Here is a 20,709-nt window from a genome sequence, read left to right on the forward strand (position 1 = left end):
ATTTTAACCCACAACCATCTCTAGGGTTTACAGAGAATGGTCCCAAAAAGAAAATATCCAGTGAGCAGCAGTTCTGTGGGACAAAATGCCTTGTTGATGCCAGAGATCAGGGGAGAATGGACAGACTGGTTGGAGCTGATAGAAAGGCAACAGTAACTCAGAGATTTCTGGATTTCTGCTCCACATTCAGATGGTAGGGTCAGAATTTGGCCTCAACAACATGAAAGCATGGATCCATCCTGCCTCGTATCAACGGTTCAGGCTGCTGCTGCTGGTGTAATGGTGTGGGGGATATTTTCTTGGCTCACTTTGGGCCCCTTAGTACCAACTGAGCATGGTTTAAAGTCCACAGCCTACCTGAGTGTTGTTGCTGACCATGTCCATCCCTTTATGAGCACAGTGTACCCATCTTCTGATGGCTACTTCCAGCAGGATAACGCTCCATGTCATAAAGCTGGAATCATCTCAGACTGCTTTCTTCAACATGACAATGAGTTCCCTGTACTCAAATGGTCTCCACAGTCCCCAGATCTCAATCCAATAGAGCACCTTTGGGATGTGGTGGAACGGAAGATTCTCATCATGGATGTTCAGACGACAAATCTGCAGCAACTGTGTGATGCTATCATGTCAATATGGACCAAACTCTCTGAGGAATGTTTCCAGGACCTTGTTGAATCTACGCCACCAAGGATTAAGGCAGTTCTACCTGATAAAGTGGCCGGTGATTGTATTTCAAGTGTATTCCCTTTAATTGTGATAATCATGGCTCACAGTGAAACCTAAAATTCAGTATTTCTTCAGTAAAAAGACCAATAAAAAGGATTTTATTTCTAGGAATGTTGGCCTTCTGAAAAGCTTTAACTTATATCTTATTTCAGAGGTATATGTCTGGTTAGTTTTCTGGTCAGTCAACCACAGTAGTATCACGGTCATTGAACCTGGTTATTTTGGCAGTGTCGGCAGGAGTCATATCACATTGGAAGGTGAAATCAACATCTTCATACGAGGGCGGGCTGAAAAGTTCAAAGCCTGACTAGGAAGGAGTTATGCATTAGATTCAACGTTTTCTGACACTTACACGTGGTTTATTTTTCAACATGATCCATGTTTTCTTGGTTGTTGTCATATTTGATACACGAGTTTCAAAGACCTCTATCTCATCAACGCTATAAATAGTTTCCTTAATGTATTTGTTTACAACTACAGGCAGCTGAAGTTTTGTCTGTTCTGATGAAACTATCCACACACTTTTTCAGGAAAAATCCTTGCTAAACTTTCAAGAAGTTGTGGTTTAAATGAAATTGGATTATTACTCATTTTTTAAAATCGGCATTTTCTGCATTGAAAAAACGCATATGTACCAAAACCTTTCCACTAAAAAGTAGCTAAACTGCTCAATTCATCAAATGTAACACAAAAATTATATAATTAATGAAGTTATACATCAATTTTGAGGGGAGTTTGTTGAAATGGTCGTATCATGGTCATTAACCAGTTTTTAGTTCTTTTGGCGCCGTCGGCAGGAGCCAGAAGCTCTGAAAAGGCTCTAAAACTTACAGTTTAATCTGCTTTCGTCCAGTTTTTAGAAAACACATAAAACAATTTAACTTTTCTACAATATTCTTCTTTCTTGAGAGGTGGTACCTGTGTATAAATATATTTTTAATGCATACTTATAATATAAGTCAAGGAGGGACCCAAATGTAACTCCATCGTACCGGTGAAAATATGTAGAATTCACTTGTGTGTTTTTTTCTGACTTTGAAAAGGTTGGATGCATGTTTTTCTATCTTAACATTAGCTGTTGCTTCTTACTGCAGTACAGGCTAAAATCAAAACTTTAACTAAAGCTGCACAAAAAATGGCAAAACTAGCTGTCAGGTTAAGTTTTAAATATTCATGTCAATGCATTTCTTCTCACATGTTTTCTTTTATTAACCTGAAACAACAGTTTGCAGCAGAAAACAGGCACCACAACTGATTAAACCCCAACATTCACATGTCCACACAGCTAAATCTGCACGTTTCTGTAAGTGAATTTTACAATTTTTAAACATTTTCTAAAAACCTACATAATCTCATGAAGTGCTGTTCCCTTTACATGTCAAGTAAACATCTACACAGGTGTTACGTTGTTCTGACCACAACTTGATTGTCACCTCGAGATTATCTTCACCTGTAAGTGCAGGATCAGATCACACCTTTATGATTCTTTAATGTCCGCAGAGTCAGGTAACACCTGAGCTTAACGTGCGTTTAAAAGCTTGGCTGGAGTTGGAGTTGTTTTACATGGTGATAAAAAAAGTAAGCAACAAGTTTCAACATATTCTGAAAAAGCTCTAAGTTTTGTTAAAGAGGGGAATGAATGTGCAGGTTAACATTTTCCTTTAAAACTATTTTCAAAGCTTGTCCTCGAAAGATGAAGTCTCTTTTTATTCATGAAAGAAAAAAATAATCTCTTGAACGTTCACATTCAACCATCAGATTGTATCTTTGTGTTCAGTGACAGGCAGCACGGCTCTTCACATTCATACATATGCTCAGCTCAGGTCATGGAGGAGTGTGTGTGTGTTAGTGTGTGAGTGTGTGTGTGTGGTTTCAGGCAGCTTCAGGCTCCTTCCATCCTCCGAAAGCCTTCTCCAGGTACAGCGCCACTTCCAGACTGAGGCGGTCCTGCATCTTCCCAGCGCCCACCTGCACACCGAGGGGGATGCCGTCCTTGTTCAGACCCAGAGGGCACTGAGTGACCGGCAGCCCCAGGACGTTGATCACACCTGGAGGTGGAGGTAAAGATGGAGGATGGTGGTGAAACCAGAGCAGGACGCTCAGAGAATATGAGTAGAATCAAAACTGACCTGTGTAGGCGAAGTCCAGAGGTCTGAAGAGCGGGTGGTGGGTTATCGGAGCTACCCGGGGATGAGCCGGGTACAGAAAAACTCCATCAGTCCCCAGCAGCTCCTCCAGCGCCTTCTGCAGCTTCTCCTTCTGCTGGAGGATGAACGGTGAGGGTTTGGAGACGGTCATCTCCTGCAGGGCCAGACCTGAAACATAAACACGCTGCTCTATTAGCAAAAATCTGAACAGCCACAGCTTTCAGACAGTTACACAAAATTTGAGCTAAAGCTGCTCGTCCGTCCATCTATAACTTTACACTATCTGTTCTTTTTTGTCTTAGAAGCAACAATTTCAGCTACTTTTTCTGTTACAGTTAATAAAATACTCAGGGAAGTGAATATGAAAAACAAAGGCCATCATTTTTAGCTAGTTGTTAGCTACCTCAGGTGCACTCTAGCACTGTTGTCACTGAAGCTAACTACCTCCTGTTAGAAAGTAAACTGTTACACAACGCCTTAAGTTCTCTTATTTCTTTTATTTAGTATATTGAATGTTAACATGCTAACGCTTAGGCGGCAAAGTAGCGAAAGAGAGTGAGCAGCTAACACTAGCTGTGATATGAGTTCCAGCTAGCAAGATTTAGCCAAAAATGCAAACTTTGTTTTGAAAACGTGTTTCCCGTAAGAATCTACTGAGCTTGTTAGCTCACAAGATAAGTAGCATTAGCATTCATGTTGAGCTAAATTAAAAGACAGTCTATTACTGTTAACTGTGTTTATCAGCCAGCTAGCAAGATAAGTAGCTAGCTGATTTAGAGGTAGTCTATTACAGCGTTATCTAGCTAGCAGAAGCTAACAGCTAGCAGCTAACACTAGCTGTGATATGAGTTCAAGCTAGCAAGATTTAGCCAAAAATGCAAACTTTGTTTTGAAAACGTGTTTCCCTTAAGAATCTACTGAGCTTGTTAGCTCACAAGATAAGCAGCATTAGCATTCATGCTGAGCTAAATTAAAAGACAGTCTATTACCGTTAACCGTGTTTATCAGCTAGCAAGATAAGTAGCTGTCTGATTTAGAGGTAGTCTTTTACAGCGTTATCTAGCTAGCAGAAGCTAACAGGCTAAGGAGAAGATTTCTGTTGTAACTGTTGTGTTATTTTTTATGGTTCGTCAGGGTAAAAGAAAGCTGATTTTATTCCAGATTAACTTTTAAGTATATCCTGGGGGAAAAAAAGAACAGTAAAGCAAACTAAGAATTGTAATAAGATGAATTCTGAATCTCAAAAAAAAAAAAGAAAAATGAAAAATAATCTTACTTCAATTTTTCAATAATTTGACAAATAATTTTTTCAATGTAAGATTTCTCTAGTATTTTTTCTGTATTCAACTTTTGAGGGTTTCATTGTAATTTCAGCATTTGCAAAAATATTGCATCCATTAAAAAATAATGTAATTAAAAATAAGTCAAATAAGATAAAATAAAACAAAATAACACATTAACGTACCGATAGAGGCAAAGGTGTGGGTTGATCTCCCCACCAACCATTTCAGGAGCTCCCACACAGGTCTCACAGGATGTCCTGGTTCACCCAAAATCTCATTGAAGGGCTCAGCTGGCTGTGGGATACATTTTGAAAAACTGTGTTATTTGTGTTCAGGGTCACAAGAAGTCCTCTAACAGTGTAACGTCTGAGTAACATGTTTATCATTATCAGATCATCTGATCTCTGTTGTCCCCCTAGTGGTGGAAAAATCTCCCCAGCTACAACTGATCTATATGGTCTTATTCTAGATCTGAGAACATTGAAGACCCAGCTCTTTGGAAATAAAATAACACTTGGTAGCTGGGGCCATACACTGTGAAAAAATAGACGTCATCTTGCTCAGCTTGAAGTGAGGTCGCCACAATAACTGCTCCCCCTGGTGGCTGGCTTCAGTATAGGTCAAAAATCAGTCTCCCCAGTCATTCCAGATGAGCTGTGGTCAAACTTTAAGAAATTAATACACCTGGTAGAAATGTTTCTCTCGTCTGATTGTTGTGGTGATTTGAAGATATTATTTGGCTGTCTTGTATTCAAGTTCTCTTTTCTGAAAAGTTTAGTTTTCATTAGTTATAAGAGGTTAAAAACAAGGCTTTATGTCACATTTAACAATGATTGACAGCTGCCGTTCTTGTGTATTTTTTTCCAAGTTGTGAAATAGGTTGGGAGGTAGAGTCAAGAAGTGATTAGACTCTTGAAAGAAAAAAATAATTACTATTTTTGTCTGATACAAGGATTTAAATTTAACTTTGGTCATGAAGAGCAGAAATAAGTTTAGATTGTTGTGGCGCTTCAATCTGTGTCTAAAGAATCTGAAACGCAGGAAACACGACCTTTACACTGCCATTGTATAAAATAAACAGTGGAAATGTTTGCAAAAAGTAGATTTATAGTTGAATTTGAAGTTTCCAAACACCACTGACTAATCTATAAGAGTGTGTTTGTGTCGTGGAGACAGAGTAAAGTGTCTCTAAGCAGCTGACCTCAATAGGAGCTGTTGTCATGACATGGCGTGTTATATGTTGAGCCACTCTAAAAGCCAGAGTCACCTCTGTCTTACTTGTTTATCCTCATTCTGTAAATCTCACTTTTTGCTGTGCAGTAACTTTCTCACGTACCTTTCCGTTTCTGTCCGGGAGATTCATGTAGGTGTTCCACATCTGGACGCTGTGGCGCAGCTCGGGGAACCTCACCTCCTCCACTTTCACCCCGAGGTCTTCCTCCAGACGCTGCACCACCTGAAGAACATCAAGTCAGGTTAAAAAACGCTGTCATGTGAGAGGGTTTCCATGAATGACTGATGCACACGAACCTTCTTCTGAATGTCGATGAGCTCCTTAGAGACGGGGGCCACCAGCAGAGCGCCGCAGTCGTCAGGGATCGTGAAGTACCGCAGCGTCTTCAGGTCGACCTTCTCGTCTAAGTTCAGCCTGTGGACACACCACCAAACATTTTCCATCCATCAGTCTCACCTTTCCTTGACAGAAACTTGCAAACCAGGTAGTTTGAGGAGAATTCGTGGCATTTGACGTGTTGAGCTGAAGAGTGGTCCGGACCTGTCAGAGTCACGTAACAGAAAAACACCTGTGCCGCTTCGACATGCCTCCAGGAGTTTAACTTCAAGACGAGTAATAGCAGAGGATTTGCTTAGCTTAGCATGTACGTGACAGCCTCAGGTCAAAAATGCAGAGGACACATTGTCAGTGTTAGTGCTTCAAAAATGATGTTGTGACACTTTTTGGAGGCTTTATGGTTTGTTCTGGAGCAAAGCTTTCTAAATTTTCCAGCCTGTGACCCCAAAAATATCAGTGCCAGAGACCAGTGACCCCCTGCTGTGTGAATACACTAACACACTGACCCAAAAACAGACAAAAATGAAAAATAAGGTTTCTAAGTGACTTTGAAAAGTCTCACTTCTAGATATTTGCCTGATCATGATCCACAACTTAAAATGAGATCATCAGCGCTGATACAGGTTATTTCTAAATGTTTCTTCTCAATTTTCCAGTTTGTTGATTTACAGCACATCTAAGTCTCTATGACAACACCACGTTCACTGACGAAGTTTAGTAGTGAGAGGAGAGATCTGTGTTTTTCTCTGCTGGAAACTATTTCTGTGATTAATTTTGTAGTGGTGGTGAACACAGGAGCCTAACTATCAGACAGAAAAAGGACAGAAGAGCAGCAGAAAGATAAACAGGAGAGAGATAGAGCATGAGCTAAAGGCTAAGTAGCCTGTACAGGACACATATTTTATCTTTCTTTGGCACATCAAACTGATTTGTATAGAAAGACAGTTTACAATCTGGTAAACCATAACAAACCATATTAAATTTTGATTTTTATGGCTTTTATTTGCCTTTGTTGTGTGTATCAGGGGTCCAACTGCCACTTTCTGGCAGGCCCACCTCAAACTTTTCTTTGAAAAATAAATGTTTTTTTTAACGTATAACAAAGAGATGGTATAAACCTGAGCCTCCAAATCTCAAAGAATGGATGGAAATACTAACAAAAATACATAACATGGAAAGATGACTTCTTCGCTGAGACTAAGAGGAGCATCCTTTACGAAAAAGTTGGGAAAGATGAACAAACTTTATCACAAAGAGGAAGGACACTATCTTCTTGGGACTTCTTTGAACTTTAAAGTGATACTCCGGGATGGAACAAGTTGGGTCCTATCACAAGGTTTAGGGCAGAAATTACCCCTACAGCAGTGATTTTGTGCAGCAGAAGCCCAGAGCGCTCGCACCACACACCTCCTCCCTGCTCCTCTGCCGGTTTCCTCTGCACTCAGACGGGGCCATATTTTACTTGACCACAAAACAAAAATAAACGGACTCCCACCGAAAACATCTGACATCAGTCTGCATTCACGCTTTATTTAGAGAATTTTCAGCGCGTTACTTTCACACAAAAACACCGCTAAATAAGGCTCTAGTTCTCATCATGTCTCTTCGTCCTGGCAGACTACCTGGGTTTGTTTATATCTGGCACGCCGCGCGGACTGATACACTAAGAGGCGAGCGCCTCGTTGCCAGCTGTGGCTCTGCAGCGGAGGTAGCGCCGTTTTACAACACGATGAGAACTAGAGCCTTATTTAGCGGTGTTTTTGTGTGAAAGTGACAACAGAAAGTTTTATGTATTTATGTCTGGACTTTTGCCCCATTTGTCTCAACTTTTTTGCTAAGAAGTCATCCTGGCTCTGACTGTGGTTTGGGGACCAGGACTCAGGAACATGAGTTTTCAGACATACCTGAGCCTACCAGTGTCTGCTGTATTTGCATATTAACAATCCTGAGTGCATGACAACGTGTCCTCCACAGAACGAGTTCTTCGACTTTAAGTGGGCCACTCTCATGACAGTTTCTCAGATGGTTCATGAGTGAGAACAAAAGGCCCCCCCATCCCCCGAGCAACACACGATCATATTACTTACATGTGAGCGTTGGGCCCAGCCATGATCTTGAGCACAGGCAGCAGGTCTTCAGCGTAGCGGCACATTGGACCGTTGCTAACGTACTCCTCGTGTCTGCCGGTGGTGGGGGGGTACTGGTGCTCAGAGGTCACCACGCCTGTGAGGACGAATCACGAAGCACTCATTGCTTTAAAGTTCAGTTTCTGCTCCTCAGAGTCTGTCTCTCACATCACTTTTTCTCACCAGGAGTGGTTTTATGGCCGAATATCCCGTTGAAGAAACATGGCATACGGATGCTGCCGGCGATGTCCGAGCCGATGCCGATGACAGAGCCGGCTCCGCCCACGATGCTGCCCTCGCCACCTGAGCGATGGAGGGATGAGAGGAAAACAAAGAGGTAGGGGAGGGGTGTGTGGTTAGAGGATCACACCATCAAAACAGATCAAAACTCAAACTGGATGCGATGAAATTCCTACAAACATTTTGAGATCTTGTGGAGAAAATAAGAAAGGATGATGGTCGGAAAAGTCACCTCTAAAGTTTTGGGTTAAGCTATCATTCTCTTTTTATTAAATTTCATTCATCATATAATGAAAATATATTATGACTAGCTTGTGAATTTATTAGCTTTAAGCAAAATATCTGTCAGTTCTAGCTGTGATATAATTTCCTCTGTGTGTTGCTAATGTGTAATTAGTGGGACACATGGGGACTGACTGCAGCTAACGGCGCCAAGGCTAAAAAGTGGTTTGGAGGACAGCAGATATGTACTGAAAAATGTAAGGAAATGATTCGAGCTGCTGCTCTCACTGCCTTGACTTGTCATGCTTACACATGAAGGAGAAAGGAGTTGTGCTCTCCCCGCCTTCCACGCTGCTTACTGCTGAAAATGTCTAACTTCCGCGCAGAGATGCATCAAGGAACTGGAGCTCTTGTTCGGTGGCTGGTGGGTGTCAGACGATTTGGAAACGCCACAACACAGAAAAGTTGTGAAAGTAAGTAAATGATTTTCCTTTTTAACTTCATCTATGATAAATAAAGCTTCGTATGGGTGATTTAATATCCTTCATTGTACTTTTATTGAAAGAAAAATACTTCATCTTATATTTAGCTTTATGAATCAGTCATGACGTTAGCACTAGCGCTATATTTAGCATAGCCAAAGTTTAAAAAGGAAACAATCATTAACTTTCTTTCACATCTTTTCTGTGTCTGTTGGGAAAACTGTCCTCTTAACCTTCGTTGTGTTGTGGCTTGTGCATTTGCATTGTGGTGTTTGCATTTGCATTGTTGCTTTTGCAAATCAGCTGGCACCTACCGGCCACCGTACTCTTGGTGTCTGAAGTACAAAAATACTTGCACTTATACGGTTCATCACACAGAGATCACTGTGATAACTGTGTGATGAACAATCCCTGTTGTGAAAGTTTAACAAAACTCTGCAGAGAAGAGGAATTGGTGAAAATAGAATGTTGTAAACGGTGTAAACAACTTCTTCTACTGTAGTTTAGTACCACGGTGGACGTGTGTTTGGGTTACACCGCCCCCTGCTGTTTGGGAATGGGCGCTATCAAGAAGCGTAAAAGCCAAAGCAACATTCTCTCATGCTGATTTATCGCAAACAACTTTTCACTTGTTTCTTTTTTTACTACTTTTATTGTTGATGTTATGAAAGTAGTCCTGACTGGAGTATGTCTAACAGGAAGAAGCAGAGAAAACTTGTATAAGCCTTTAAAACCAATCTAGTGACATAATTTGATTGGGCAAATGTGTAAATCAGAGTTTCTCCAGGCACTGGAGCAGAGTCTCTGTGTTTGTGAGTCTGTTATGAGCTGTAATGTGATTATCAGGCTGATTATGGAGACAAAGACACTTCAACAAAAAGCTGCTTTGATTAAACACTTCTTAATTTTGAACGCAAATCAAACAACAGGGCTCTCTGACCTGAGCTCCCTCCTGGGGTCCTCGACAGGTCGTAGGGGTTGTTGGTGATGCCGTACAGGTGGTTGTGGGACTCTCCCCACATGCACAGCTCGGGCGTGTTCGTGACGCCAATCGGGATGGCACCTGCTCTCTTCAGCCAGGCCACAGGTGGGGAGTCGACGCTGGCGATGACGTCTTTCCTGAAGACCAAACCTCCGGTGATAGGCATACCTGCAAGACCAGGAGTCATGACAGCACTGTTTACCTCTCATTACGAGGGGATGTACAGTACGATGGAGGAAGTTCAAGTTTCTCTGCTCAACAATAACTGGGTGTGGGTGCCTATATGTTACCAGAGGCTCGTTTACGGGTTGTTTGAAGTACAGTATGTAACCATGGTGTAGAGTGACTGACATGAGATCAGATATCTGGAAGTCTACCTTGGACAGCATACGACTCTTTGACTGAGAGAGGGACTCCTAGCAGAGGCAGCCGGTCCTCCAGAACCTCTTCTCCTCCAGTCTCCTCCTCGATCAGCTTGTCGACCAGGGCTGCCTCTTTGAGGGCCTCATCAAACCTTAACAGAAAGATAGTCAGTTGAAATAATGCTTTAAACGACGTTCAACATACTCAGCTGTGACTTCATGTATTCACTGATTTTTTCTGAGTCTCAACCTTTCCTGAGCTGTAACACACATACCCCCCTGAGGCACCACAGTGCTATAATTTTAACTTGAAAACGCTGAGGTAAGGAGATGTGTCAGATTTGACATACGAGGGCAAAAGAAGGGTTTTTTTTTTCCTTACAGAGGTAAAGTTACATAAGACAGGTATGTCACTTTTGGCTTGTGAGGGCAGAAGAACATTTTGTTCAGAAAGGAAGTTGTATAAGCGAAACTGGAGGATCATAAAATGTAGTAATTGAGCTTCAATTCTGCAAAGTACGATCATCAAAGGTAAAAAGTATGCAATAAATTATGAAGCCCAACAAGCCTGACCCATTTGATGTTTGTTAAAATGATTGTTTTATCATTTCAAAAGTTGCACACATATTTTTGCCTTTTCAAGACCCAACACTTCAAAGAATTTTCCGCATTCAACAATATCTATCTTGCCTTTCTACCACAATAGCATTCAGCAGAGGGTTAATTTCCTGGATCCTGTCGATGTAAGCCTGCACCACCTCCACACTTGTAACCTGCAGGGACACACACAGTATATGAGACAGGGTGATGCACACAAATCATACAAATCACAGAGCGCAGGAACAAGTCAAACACACTGATTTGGGGGAAAACTACAGACAGTACATGCCTGAAGGTAAATATAAAACAGGTTTTTCATAACCTTAGATATTTTCCCAGACCCTTTTTTTTCTTGTAGCTGATCCCTTGAATTTAGTATAGTCTGATACCCTTCATATACTAACCAGTTAAATGTAATAAACAGGATTATTATTGTCAAATATCTGCATAAGACTGCTCTTATCTTTAACCTAGCTCTAAAAACAGGATTCTTCACCTTGGTAGCACAATTAGCATATCTGCCCAAGAAAAGCAGAAAACCCTTGTTTCTACAATTTACTGCCTCTTTTTTTCTACTATGCTCAAAAACAACGACATAAAAAATTAAAAAGTGTAGTTTTAAAATATGAAATATAAAATGGCAAGATAATAAATGATAATTCAGAAAATAACTGCGGGCGTGTCGCTAGCCGTTAGCTGCTAGCTTAACCGTTCGTCTCTCTTGAAGCTTTAAGCTAGCAACACTGCTCGTCTTCGGTGCTTTAAAGCTTGTAAAACAGACGTTGCTATTAAAAGATAACAACAGAACAAAAAATGACTTCCCAAATAATTTTAATTTCCGATTAGATTACTTTTTGTATAGGAAGAAAAGCTTTTAAAGGGGTTAAAGAAATTAACGTTAGGAATGGGTGTGTTGCTCAGTGCATTAGCAGGTTTGTTGCACTCAGGTTCTGATGCTGCAAGTATCCTGATGTTGCAAATCTGGCGTTGATGATAAATAATTAGACAATATCTAATTTTATTTGTAATAATCTTACCAAATGCCTGTTAAAGCTAAATTGTCACTAGTAGTGATGCAAAGAGCTAGATTGGAGGAAAGCCATATCATTTTGCTAAGTATTGATGACTCTTCTTTTGGCATCGCAGGAGTTGGGACAAAGATTTCTGTGTCACTATTTTTTTCCAACTTATCAATAAATTCTTACTTTACTCTTTTAAAGATTTTTTTAAAAAGGGTCTAGTTTCGTTGTTTCTATGTTGGGGACACAGACTGAAAAGTTCGGGAACCTCTGCTAGTTGATTAATAAATAAATAAAAATGTATGGATACATTTTATCTAAAAAAGAATGACGACATTTAAAAAAAAAAAAAAAAAAGTTTAAAAAAATAAAATTTACATTTAATGCACAAAATGCATATGATTTTGTTTAGAATATGGAAAATGTTCAAAAATCACATTTTTCGATTTTTTTTTAAAGTAGATGAGGAGCTCTACAGGTGTCATGTCCAGGCTGGTATGAGAGAATAAACTAAAGGAAACGGAGTGGGCTGTAACTGAGTGTATCAACCACAACACAAACGTTAAAACAAACATTCAGCAGCATGTTTAACTTTTGTGATTCCAAAGAAACATCTACCTGCAGTTTGTCAATAAACAAGCCCCAGTTGTGGCTCGGTCTGACCGGTTACACACCTCTTTTCTCCGGATCTTTGTGGCCAGCTGCTTCGCAGACACCAGCAGCAGAGGGTCGCTGACGGGCGGAACCTTCTTCCCCACCAGATGAGATCTACTGGGTGCAAACATCTTATACATCAAATAAAGGAAGCCGGTCACCAGTTTGAAGACGACCCACTTTAGCAAGTCTATGAGAGCCATGTTTGAGCCGCGGAGGGAGACGAGAGGGTCAACGGTTGTTCGGCTGCGAGCCAGCTGCCTCTGGAGCCTCTCTACCGGGGAAGCTCCGCTGTAACAGCGACATGTACATTTACCGTTACGTTTATATAGGTGCTACGTTAAGGTAGCACAGGTGAGAACCGGAAATTCGGTGTTTTGTTTCAAAATAAAGTTTAAACAAGTTTTACATTGAAGGTTCAGGAAACAAATAAAAGACGTTTTTGGTTTGAAACAAACACACAAACGATTTTAAAGATAGTTTTTTTTTCTTTTTTTATAAAACATACAAAACTTATTACAAAAAATAACGTTTTTTTTTTTCTTTTCTTATTTATTTATTTATTTATTTATTTATTTATTTATTAAACTTGCAGAGGTTTCCAAACTTTTCAGTCTGTGTCCCCAACATAGAAACAACTGAACTAGACCCTTTTTAAAAAATACTTTAAAAGAGTAAAATAATAATTTATTGATAAGTTGGTTAAAAGAATAGTAACACAGTAATCTTTGTCCCAACTCCTGTGATGCCAAAAGAAGAGTCATCAATACTTAGCAAAATGATATGGCTTTCCTCCAATCTAGCTTTTTGCATCGCTAATTGTGACAAATTGGCTTTAACAGGCATTTGGTAAGATTATTACAAATAAAATTAGTTATTGTCTAATTATTTATCATTCACGCCAGATTGGCAACATCAGGATACTTAATCTTTTGAACTAGATATAGCCTATCATTAATTGCAGCTCTTAATAATCATTAAACAAGTGTTAATTTTAGCATGCCTTGTAATTATTCTCATCCTTTAAAAAAAACTTTCTTGTACATCATTTAAGTTACAATGCAAAAAGTTAGGCTCTTATTGGCTCTTTATAATTTTATAGTTTTTTTTTTTCTCTGACTTGACTTTTGTTTTGAAAGGTAAGACCGGAAAGATCTCCACTGCTCCATATTTGCCTTCCAGCTTACCAAAGGTAAAGTTTAACCTGTGCATGTAGAATTGGAGACAATGGTTCTATTGTATATTGTATATAATACTGAACTAATGTTTGAATGTGAAACGTTAACTTAAAACCTTTCTATTAGGATGGAGCGATGTAGCAAAAAATTCACAGGAACAAGTCCTCCCTTTGACTGTAGGCTGATCGCTGCACACACAAGCATTGTGTGAGACTTTAAAACTTGTCACAATTTATACACACTAATTTGGGATTAATGTAAAAACACAAGTGGCTCTTTGAAACGATTAAATATAAGAGACTCAAAGGAAAGAGTTCAGCAAAAGTTTATTTCTTTATTTCTATGACCTTAGAGCCTGGAGATTTTAAGGCGGGAAATCTGGAAATGTGAAAAATAAAAATAGATAAATAAAATAAACAGATCAAGTGTCTCAGAGTCAAACGAAGTCTCCTCACAGGTCACTTTACAATAGAGGGGGCGTGGCAGCTGCTGTTACAGTAACAAGGCCAAGCAAATATTTGGAGGGAATGCAAAAGAGCTGTAAGTTGACAAAGTACTGAGAGCAAAAAGGGAAAAAATTCTTGTCAGGGATTGAAATAATACTGAGGAATGCAAAACATATTGCAAGGGGACGCAGGGGAAATCCAGACATATTGAGAGGTAACACCAAAGTTATGTGAGGAAAGCCAGAACATATTGGGAGGGAAAGCAAAGGTATGTGAGACAAAAACGCCTAAGGGAACACAATACATATTATAAAAAGTATATGATGGCATATAATAATACACAATGTAAAATAGATTAATAATTTTAAAATCATATAAAGTAACTTGAAAACACAGTATACCTTATATACTACTGTAAAAAATAGTGCATTGTACATAATGGCAGATATAGAATATGTTTTTCATCCAATATCTTTTTAACTAATATTATATTACACATTGTGACACAATATAACTGCAAAATCTGCTTCCCCCAAAGAAAAAAAATTCTAATTGAAATAATATCTAAATTTAAGTTGATGTTTAGTTTGTTTCATTTTTTCTTATAAGAATTTACTAAATAGAAATGCACTGCAACAAACTTTATTGTATTATATAGATTGTATTGTGATGCAACAGATCATATATAGTAATACATCATTTGTAAATTTTTGTATTATATAATTTTTTAACATATCACATCATATTTTATATCATAATGTATCATAATCACATATCATATAAAGTATTGTAACAGTGATTCCCAACCTATAGACCAGCCCCCTCTGGTGGTCGGCAGAGGTATTCCAAGTGGGCCTCAAATCATTTTCAAAATAATATGATTTTTGTGGGGGTGTAATTTTATAGAAACAATTTAAAAAATAATAATAATATTGAATGTTAAATAACGGTTACCCGCAAAACAATAATAAAAATGTTCAAATATCATTTTCATTATTTATTTTTTTTCCTTCAAGTTTTAGACATGTGACAAGCAAATGAGAGATAGGAACTTTTATTGTTGTTGGTCGGATCACTTTGCTACAGGACCACATTTCAGAATTCATTTATTTTGGTCCTTTTTGTTTAATCTGCAAAAAAAAAAAAAAAAAAAAAGAAGAAGAAGTTCTCTGAGAAGGCATTTCATAGCCTCCATATTTGTGGGGTCAGCAAAATTTTTGAGACTTAAAAGTGGGCCCTGAGTTAGAAAAGGTAGGGAACCACTGTTGTAGCATTTCGTACAGTAATATATCAAATTGTAACATCTATTAAAATGTATTGTATTGCGTTGTACTGTACCCAATAATATCTTACTGTATCATATTGTATCTTTAGTCTCTCGATTACTTTATTGTATCTGTCCCCTATCATATTGCATTGTCCATTCATTATCAAGTAATTTTGTACAGCTTTTTTTTGTTTTGTATGGTATCCTATAATACAGTATGATATTTTATCGAATTATACAGTATCACAGACCTTTCACTTTATTTCTTTTTAGTATAAAGAAATTTATCTAAACACCATTTATCTTTATTTAAACTTTTATTTAGATATTTTGCATGTTCCCACATGGAGTTATACTACAATAATCCTTATCCAATCACAGTTAATACTTTTCTTTACCTTGCTTAAATGAAGTAACCAACATCTAACACTAGGGGGCAGCATTGCGCTAGACTTAAATCCCTCATTGTGCAAACAGATCACGTAGGAAGAGGGGAAAAAAGTGCCACTGCAATGCAGGTCAGTGGGTTAGTGGAGAATCCATAGTGTCTGCTGCAGCAGCACTGTCACCACGCTGTGCGCACGTGTCCCTGCATGTAAAGAGGGTTTGATGTCTCACAGACTGAAACAGCTGCTCAATTTCTATTATCTACATTTTCTCTGTATGATTTGTATTTTGCGTCCTTCCCCCTGGTTTCTTTGGTTGCAGTTTTCTAGATTCCCAGATCTCTAGTTGTGTATTGTATTCAAATTAAATGTGCTGAAATCAGACGAAAACCACGAATACACCCACATGAATGCCTCTTTGTGAACTTTTCGCTCATGCTTTTTCTCAGACTCCACATTTTAATGTCTGAAATCACATTTTTATAGAGTGTGAATGCTTTATCTGTGGTGAGATTTATTCCACAGAGCAGCTTGGTGGTGTGTGTGTGTTAATAAATGTGTGCAGTAGTTGAAAATGTCATAATAGAGCTTGGCTGAGTGCATAAAAGAAATGTGAAATCAATAAAATCCACAGACTGACTGCAGCACACATCCTGCTGAGCATTTATTGATCCCATTATTCCAAGAGGGGCCTTGTTCTACGACCAAATTTAAGAGGACAGAAGAATATAATTAAGGATGAATTTACTCATTAAGTGGACGTTTAAATGCAGAAACACAGGTCAATAATACGAGGAGTGTTACCTTAAACAAAGACTGTTTTTCTGCCAGTAAGAGAAATCAGAGAGTTATAAGATAAGTACTTCTCTCAGGGGTTCGCCCATTTGTAAAAACAGATCATTCCTCACCTGTAAGCTGAAACCTGGAGCTCAGAGACGTCCCGGGCATGTAGAGGCATGAGGGGAAACAAGGGGGAAACACACATTTGACAGTGTTTGTATACCTTGGTGGATCTGCAGTCTGGTAGAGTGCATTAAACAAATAAACCTGGTGATTATTGAAAGCTTATGTACAGTCTGTGGCATTTTTTTATGGGAACTTTTAAGTCTTAGTGCATGCACCATTTCTGGGTTGATTTCTTTTCTTGCTCTGTTGTCAGTGGACAGCCTGTTATCTACCTCCAATTCAGGGTTTTTGACTTTCAATTTCCATCTGTCCTCCTTTAATTACCCTCAGCCAATCAGCTCTCACCATTTATTACCCTGGCTTTTCATTTTCCTAATGAGATAAGAGGAGAAACTCTCCGTCTGGCTGCGGTCGTCTCTGAGTGGACACTAATTTACTTTACCGTTCCCCGTTGGAGGAAGCAGCTCTTCGCTCTGATCCACTTTCCAGCAGCTCTGCTTTTACCCCAGGGACACGTGTGGCCTGATCAGTCTGTCCCTCGGGGTTGGAAAGAAGACTGTTTATGTGCCTAAGTGACTTTTTTCATTACTTAGACTTAAAAGTGTAAAGTGTTTCACTCAAGGTGGAGAAAGCACACATTGATTAACAGGATTCTCAGTTGATGGTTTGATAAATGAAGGAGCTTCATGATGCACGGTCCACTGTGTGGCATATTTATAAAGCTGCCTTAAAACCTCAGACCAGATCACATCAAATAACTGGACGGTGTTTAGTTTATCGGATCATGCTGTGTTGTGTCCTTTCATATTTTCTTGTTTCTTGAATTGATTTGTGTTGTATCCTGGGCCAAGTGATATGATATTGTATTGTCTTGTATCATATAAATTATTTTGTATTGAAACCCATCGTATTGTATTGCACTGAAACGGATTACATACAATTAAATTGTTTAATATCTTATGTATCCTATCTGTTAGTAAGCTATCATATTGAATGGCATCATGATATATCCTTTCATATCCTTCCTCCTATTGTGGCATTGTGCTCTTTCTGTTAGTAGTCTGTAGCATGTCAGTGCTAACTGGTGCTAGGCCAGATGTTTCCCCACAAGTTAAAGAGTAGGAAGTTAGGACAACGTGCTGGTTCTGTCCTTCCATCCATAGTTATTGGGGACGTAAGATCTATCTCCAATAAGATGGACAAGCTAGCCATGCTAACCCAGCAACAGAGGGAATACCAGAAGGTAGAGTAGCATCATGCTATTCACAGACTTGGCTAACGGAGCTAACACTGGACATGAAGAATGATGGACCAGCTGTCATCATCTATTTTCTTATGGACCTTTTTGCTCTTTCTATACACTTTTTTACTTTTGTTTTCTTGATTTCTGCTGTGACCCCTCCTGAATTTCACATCAGGGATAAATAAGGTATTTTGTTTTCTATTCTATTTCATATCATGTAATATAATACTAACTGTGTCATATTACATCATACAATATTAGATCATATGGTATTGCATTGTGTGGTATTTTATGGTATCATACCGTAATGTTTCGTATGGTGTTGTATCATGATGTTTCATGTCATATCCCATCATATCGTATCCTGTCCTATAGTGAAATATTGTATTGAATCATATTGTATGGTGTTTAACTGTACCAGATACTCTATCTTTCAATGGCATATTGTGGCATATTGTGGTAAACTGTGGCGTATTGTGGTATATTGTAGCATATTGTGGCATTTTGTGGCATATTTTGGTATATTTTGGTATACTGTGGCATATTGTGGTATATCATGGCATATAGTATGGTATCATATTAACTATGTTGTATTGTATCATATCTTAATGAATTCAGTTGTAATTACCTGTATTGTGCTATTTTATCCATTGCTATTGTATTGTGCTGTGTTATATTGTATTATTTTGAAATGTGTCATATCATATTGTTTCAACCTGTACTGCATCATATCGTCTCCTGTCCTTTGTTACTTATCATATCAAATCATACATTGCATTTCATTGTAGCAGATCATATCTTTTGGTTTTGTTAGTTCTGTGTCATAAGGTAACATACTTCAATGGTATATTGCAGGATAACCTGTAGTTAACGTGCTCTTTCCATATGAGGAATTTCTAATTAAGTGTATAGAAGAGAGGGTATAGCTTTCTTTTCTGGTGATAAAATACATATTTTCTTTTACTGTTTTATTTTTAGAGAAGTGTTGCTGTTCATATTCATTTATGATCCCCTCCTGTACCCATCTCTCTATCCGTCTATTTAGCATCAGTCTTTCATCTCATTGGGAGTTGGGGGGAGGTTGAAGAGCGAGGTGGGGCATGTGGCCTCTAAACCCCTCCCCCCTCTGCTCCTCCTTTGGGAGACAGGCGTGCAGGCACATGAAACAGCTGTTGTGCTCCAAAAACCAATTATGGAGGCCCCTGGCCCCCCACCTGGCTGCTTGTAAGGGCCGGGCAGGGGGGAGCGTGTGATCGTTAGCACCCACAGATGAGTCTTAAAGAGGGGCCAGAACTGGGGCGATGGTACGAGGTGGGGGGGTGGATTTATACAGTCGGGATTTGGATGTACGGGTGGAAATGGGGCATTTTTAATGCAGGACAGGCGTGTTTTGATGTTTCATACACATTGTGGACTCTGTGTGTTAACCATCAGTTTTAGATGGACTCAGGTGTGAGACGGAGTCACGGTTATTACATGTTCCAAGGATCTCAGTTGGTTTTTTCTAATGAGACCAATCGTCATAAATTCTCTCAAATTTGGAAACTGATGAAAAAAAGATGTATACTGATTGAAATAAGAAATATAGGTCATTTCATCCTTTACCTTATGGGTGAGTTTTTGTTCCAGTCCCCCTCCTGTGTTTCCTTTAGATTAAAATCCTGTGGTAAGGGACTCTAAACAGCTCAGGTGTCTGCAGCTATTGATCCTTTTTCTAACGGGTGAATTTCAGCAGGGGATCTGCATGAAAAGCCACATGAGCCAGCCTCATTAAAATACATTTTTTGTCCCTTGTGAGACTTGTAAGACTTGGACTCATCACTTTAAAGCTCTGTGTGAAGTCCTGCTACAACAAAAGACAGAATATGGAGACTGATTAACTTTTTCAGTTCAGAAAACCTGTGTTTTTTTTTAAATAATACTACCATAAAGAAAGAGTTTCTGTCCTTTTGTTGACAAAGTAATTTATGACATCTGTTGGACCTATGTAAAAATTAATGTAGAAAAAATGTCACCATTACCCATGATACAACATAACCACAGACAGTTGGCTCAAAGACTCAAGTATTTGAGGTAGTTTTATGCTACTAGCTAAAAGATTAAAACATATTCCCTTTCAGCTTTTATTACATTTGTCTTATATTTAATCTTGTAGTTTTTAGTGCCATGTGATGCTACTCAAGGAAGTGTTAAAAAATTCCTTAAGCACTCTCCTGAACCGCATAAGGCTTTGTAGCATTGATGTTAAGCTAATGTCGTTGCTATTCACTTGAATACATTGAAGCTCAGTTATTCCTAAATGTACAGCTCCAGGTTTCTTCATCCTCAAATTTATAATCTCAAGCTCCCTATGACATCATCTCAGGTGGTCATTTGAGGGGATCCAGCAAAATCTAAACAGTTCCTTCTGTAATGACAAAGAGCTACATCTTTGGGCAATCTTTGAGCTTAATGCTAAGTGTAAGCTAGCATGCTAATGTTTGCTTTCACAGGATAAACAAAATATTTCTACGAGGCTGTTTTTTTCAGCGCAGATTTGGAAACAGTTAACTTTTGACAAGTTAATGGAAAAGATAATTAGCGCTAAAGGAGAATTTTAACTTTCAGTTTCAATATGGTGCAGCATAAGGAGAACATGAGTATCTATTTTTTTTTACTTTTTCAGATTTTTTTTAGCTTTATTCAGAGCGAAAAAATACAGTGGATAGATTCGTAAACAGGGTAACAGTGGGTTGAGACATGTCAGCTAACTGTGGCCTAGCCTCAAGGGTAACATGCTAGCTAAACCACTGGGCCATACCGGCGCTCCCAAACAAACTTTTGAATATTAAGAAATAACAGTTCACAAAAATAAATAAATAAATAAA

At 38.8% G+C, this 20,709-nt stretch overlaps 1 protein-coding gene across 1 annotated transcript; it reads right to left on the reverse strand.

Moving 5' to 3' along the window:
- Nucleotides 1–1,922: 1,922 nt before the first annotated feature.
- faah2b (fatty acid amide hydrolase 2b) lies at nucleotides 1,923–12,750 on the reverse strand. The gene is made up of 11 exons (XM_074661914.1): nucleotides 12,437–12,750; nucleotides 10,834–10,916; nucleotides 10,159–10,295; nucleotides 9,740–9,949; nucleotides 8,039–8,158; nucleotides 7,817–7,952; nucleotides 5,690–5,807; nucleotides 5,496–5,615; nucleotides 4,342–4,453; nucleotides 2,859–3,044; nucleotides 1,923–2,777 (listed from the first exon to the last, which is right to left on the reverse strand). The coding sequence occupies exons 1-11, from the start codon at nucleotides 12,617–12,619 to the stop codon at nucleotides 2,602–2,604; spliced, it is 1,581 nt and encodes a 526-aa protein (XP_074518015.1). The 5' UTR covers nucleotides 12,620–12,750; the 3' UTR covers nucleotides 1,923–2,601.
- Between the last annotated feature and the right edge of the window lie 7,959 nt (nucleotides 12,751–20,709).

Source organism: Halichoeres trimaculatus, unplaced genomic scaffold (genome assembly GCF_033239565.1).
Source record: "Halichoeres trimaculatus isolate MK-OKI-2021-1 unplaced genomic scaffold, fHalTri1.1 fHalTri1_scaffold_22, whole genome shotgun sequence".
NCBI lineage: Eukaryota > Metazoa > Chordata > Actinopteri > Labriformes > Labridae > Halichoeres > Halichoeres trimaculatus.

Coding starts and splice junctions, on each gene's coding strand:
- faah2b (XM_074661914.1), bottom strand. CDS start 12,619: ATGGCTCTCATAGACTTGCTAAAGTGGGTCGTCTTCAAACTGGTGACC. Junction 7,953..8,038: donor CGGCCATAAAACCACTCCTG/GTGAGAAAAAGT, acceptor TCGTCCTCACAG/GCGTGGTGACCTCTGAGCAC. Junction 5,616..5,689: donor TCATCGACATTCAGAAGAAG/GTTCGTGTGCAT, acceptor GATGTTCTTCAG/GTGGTGCAGCGTCTGGAGGA.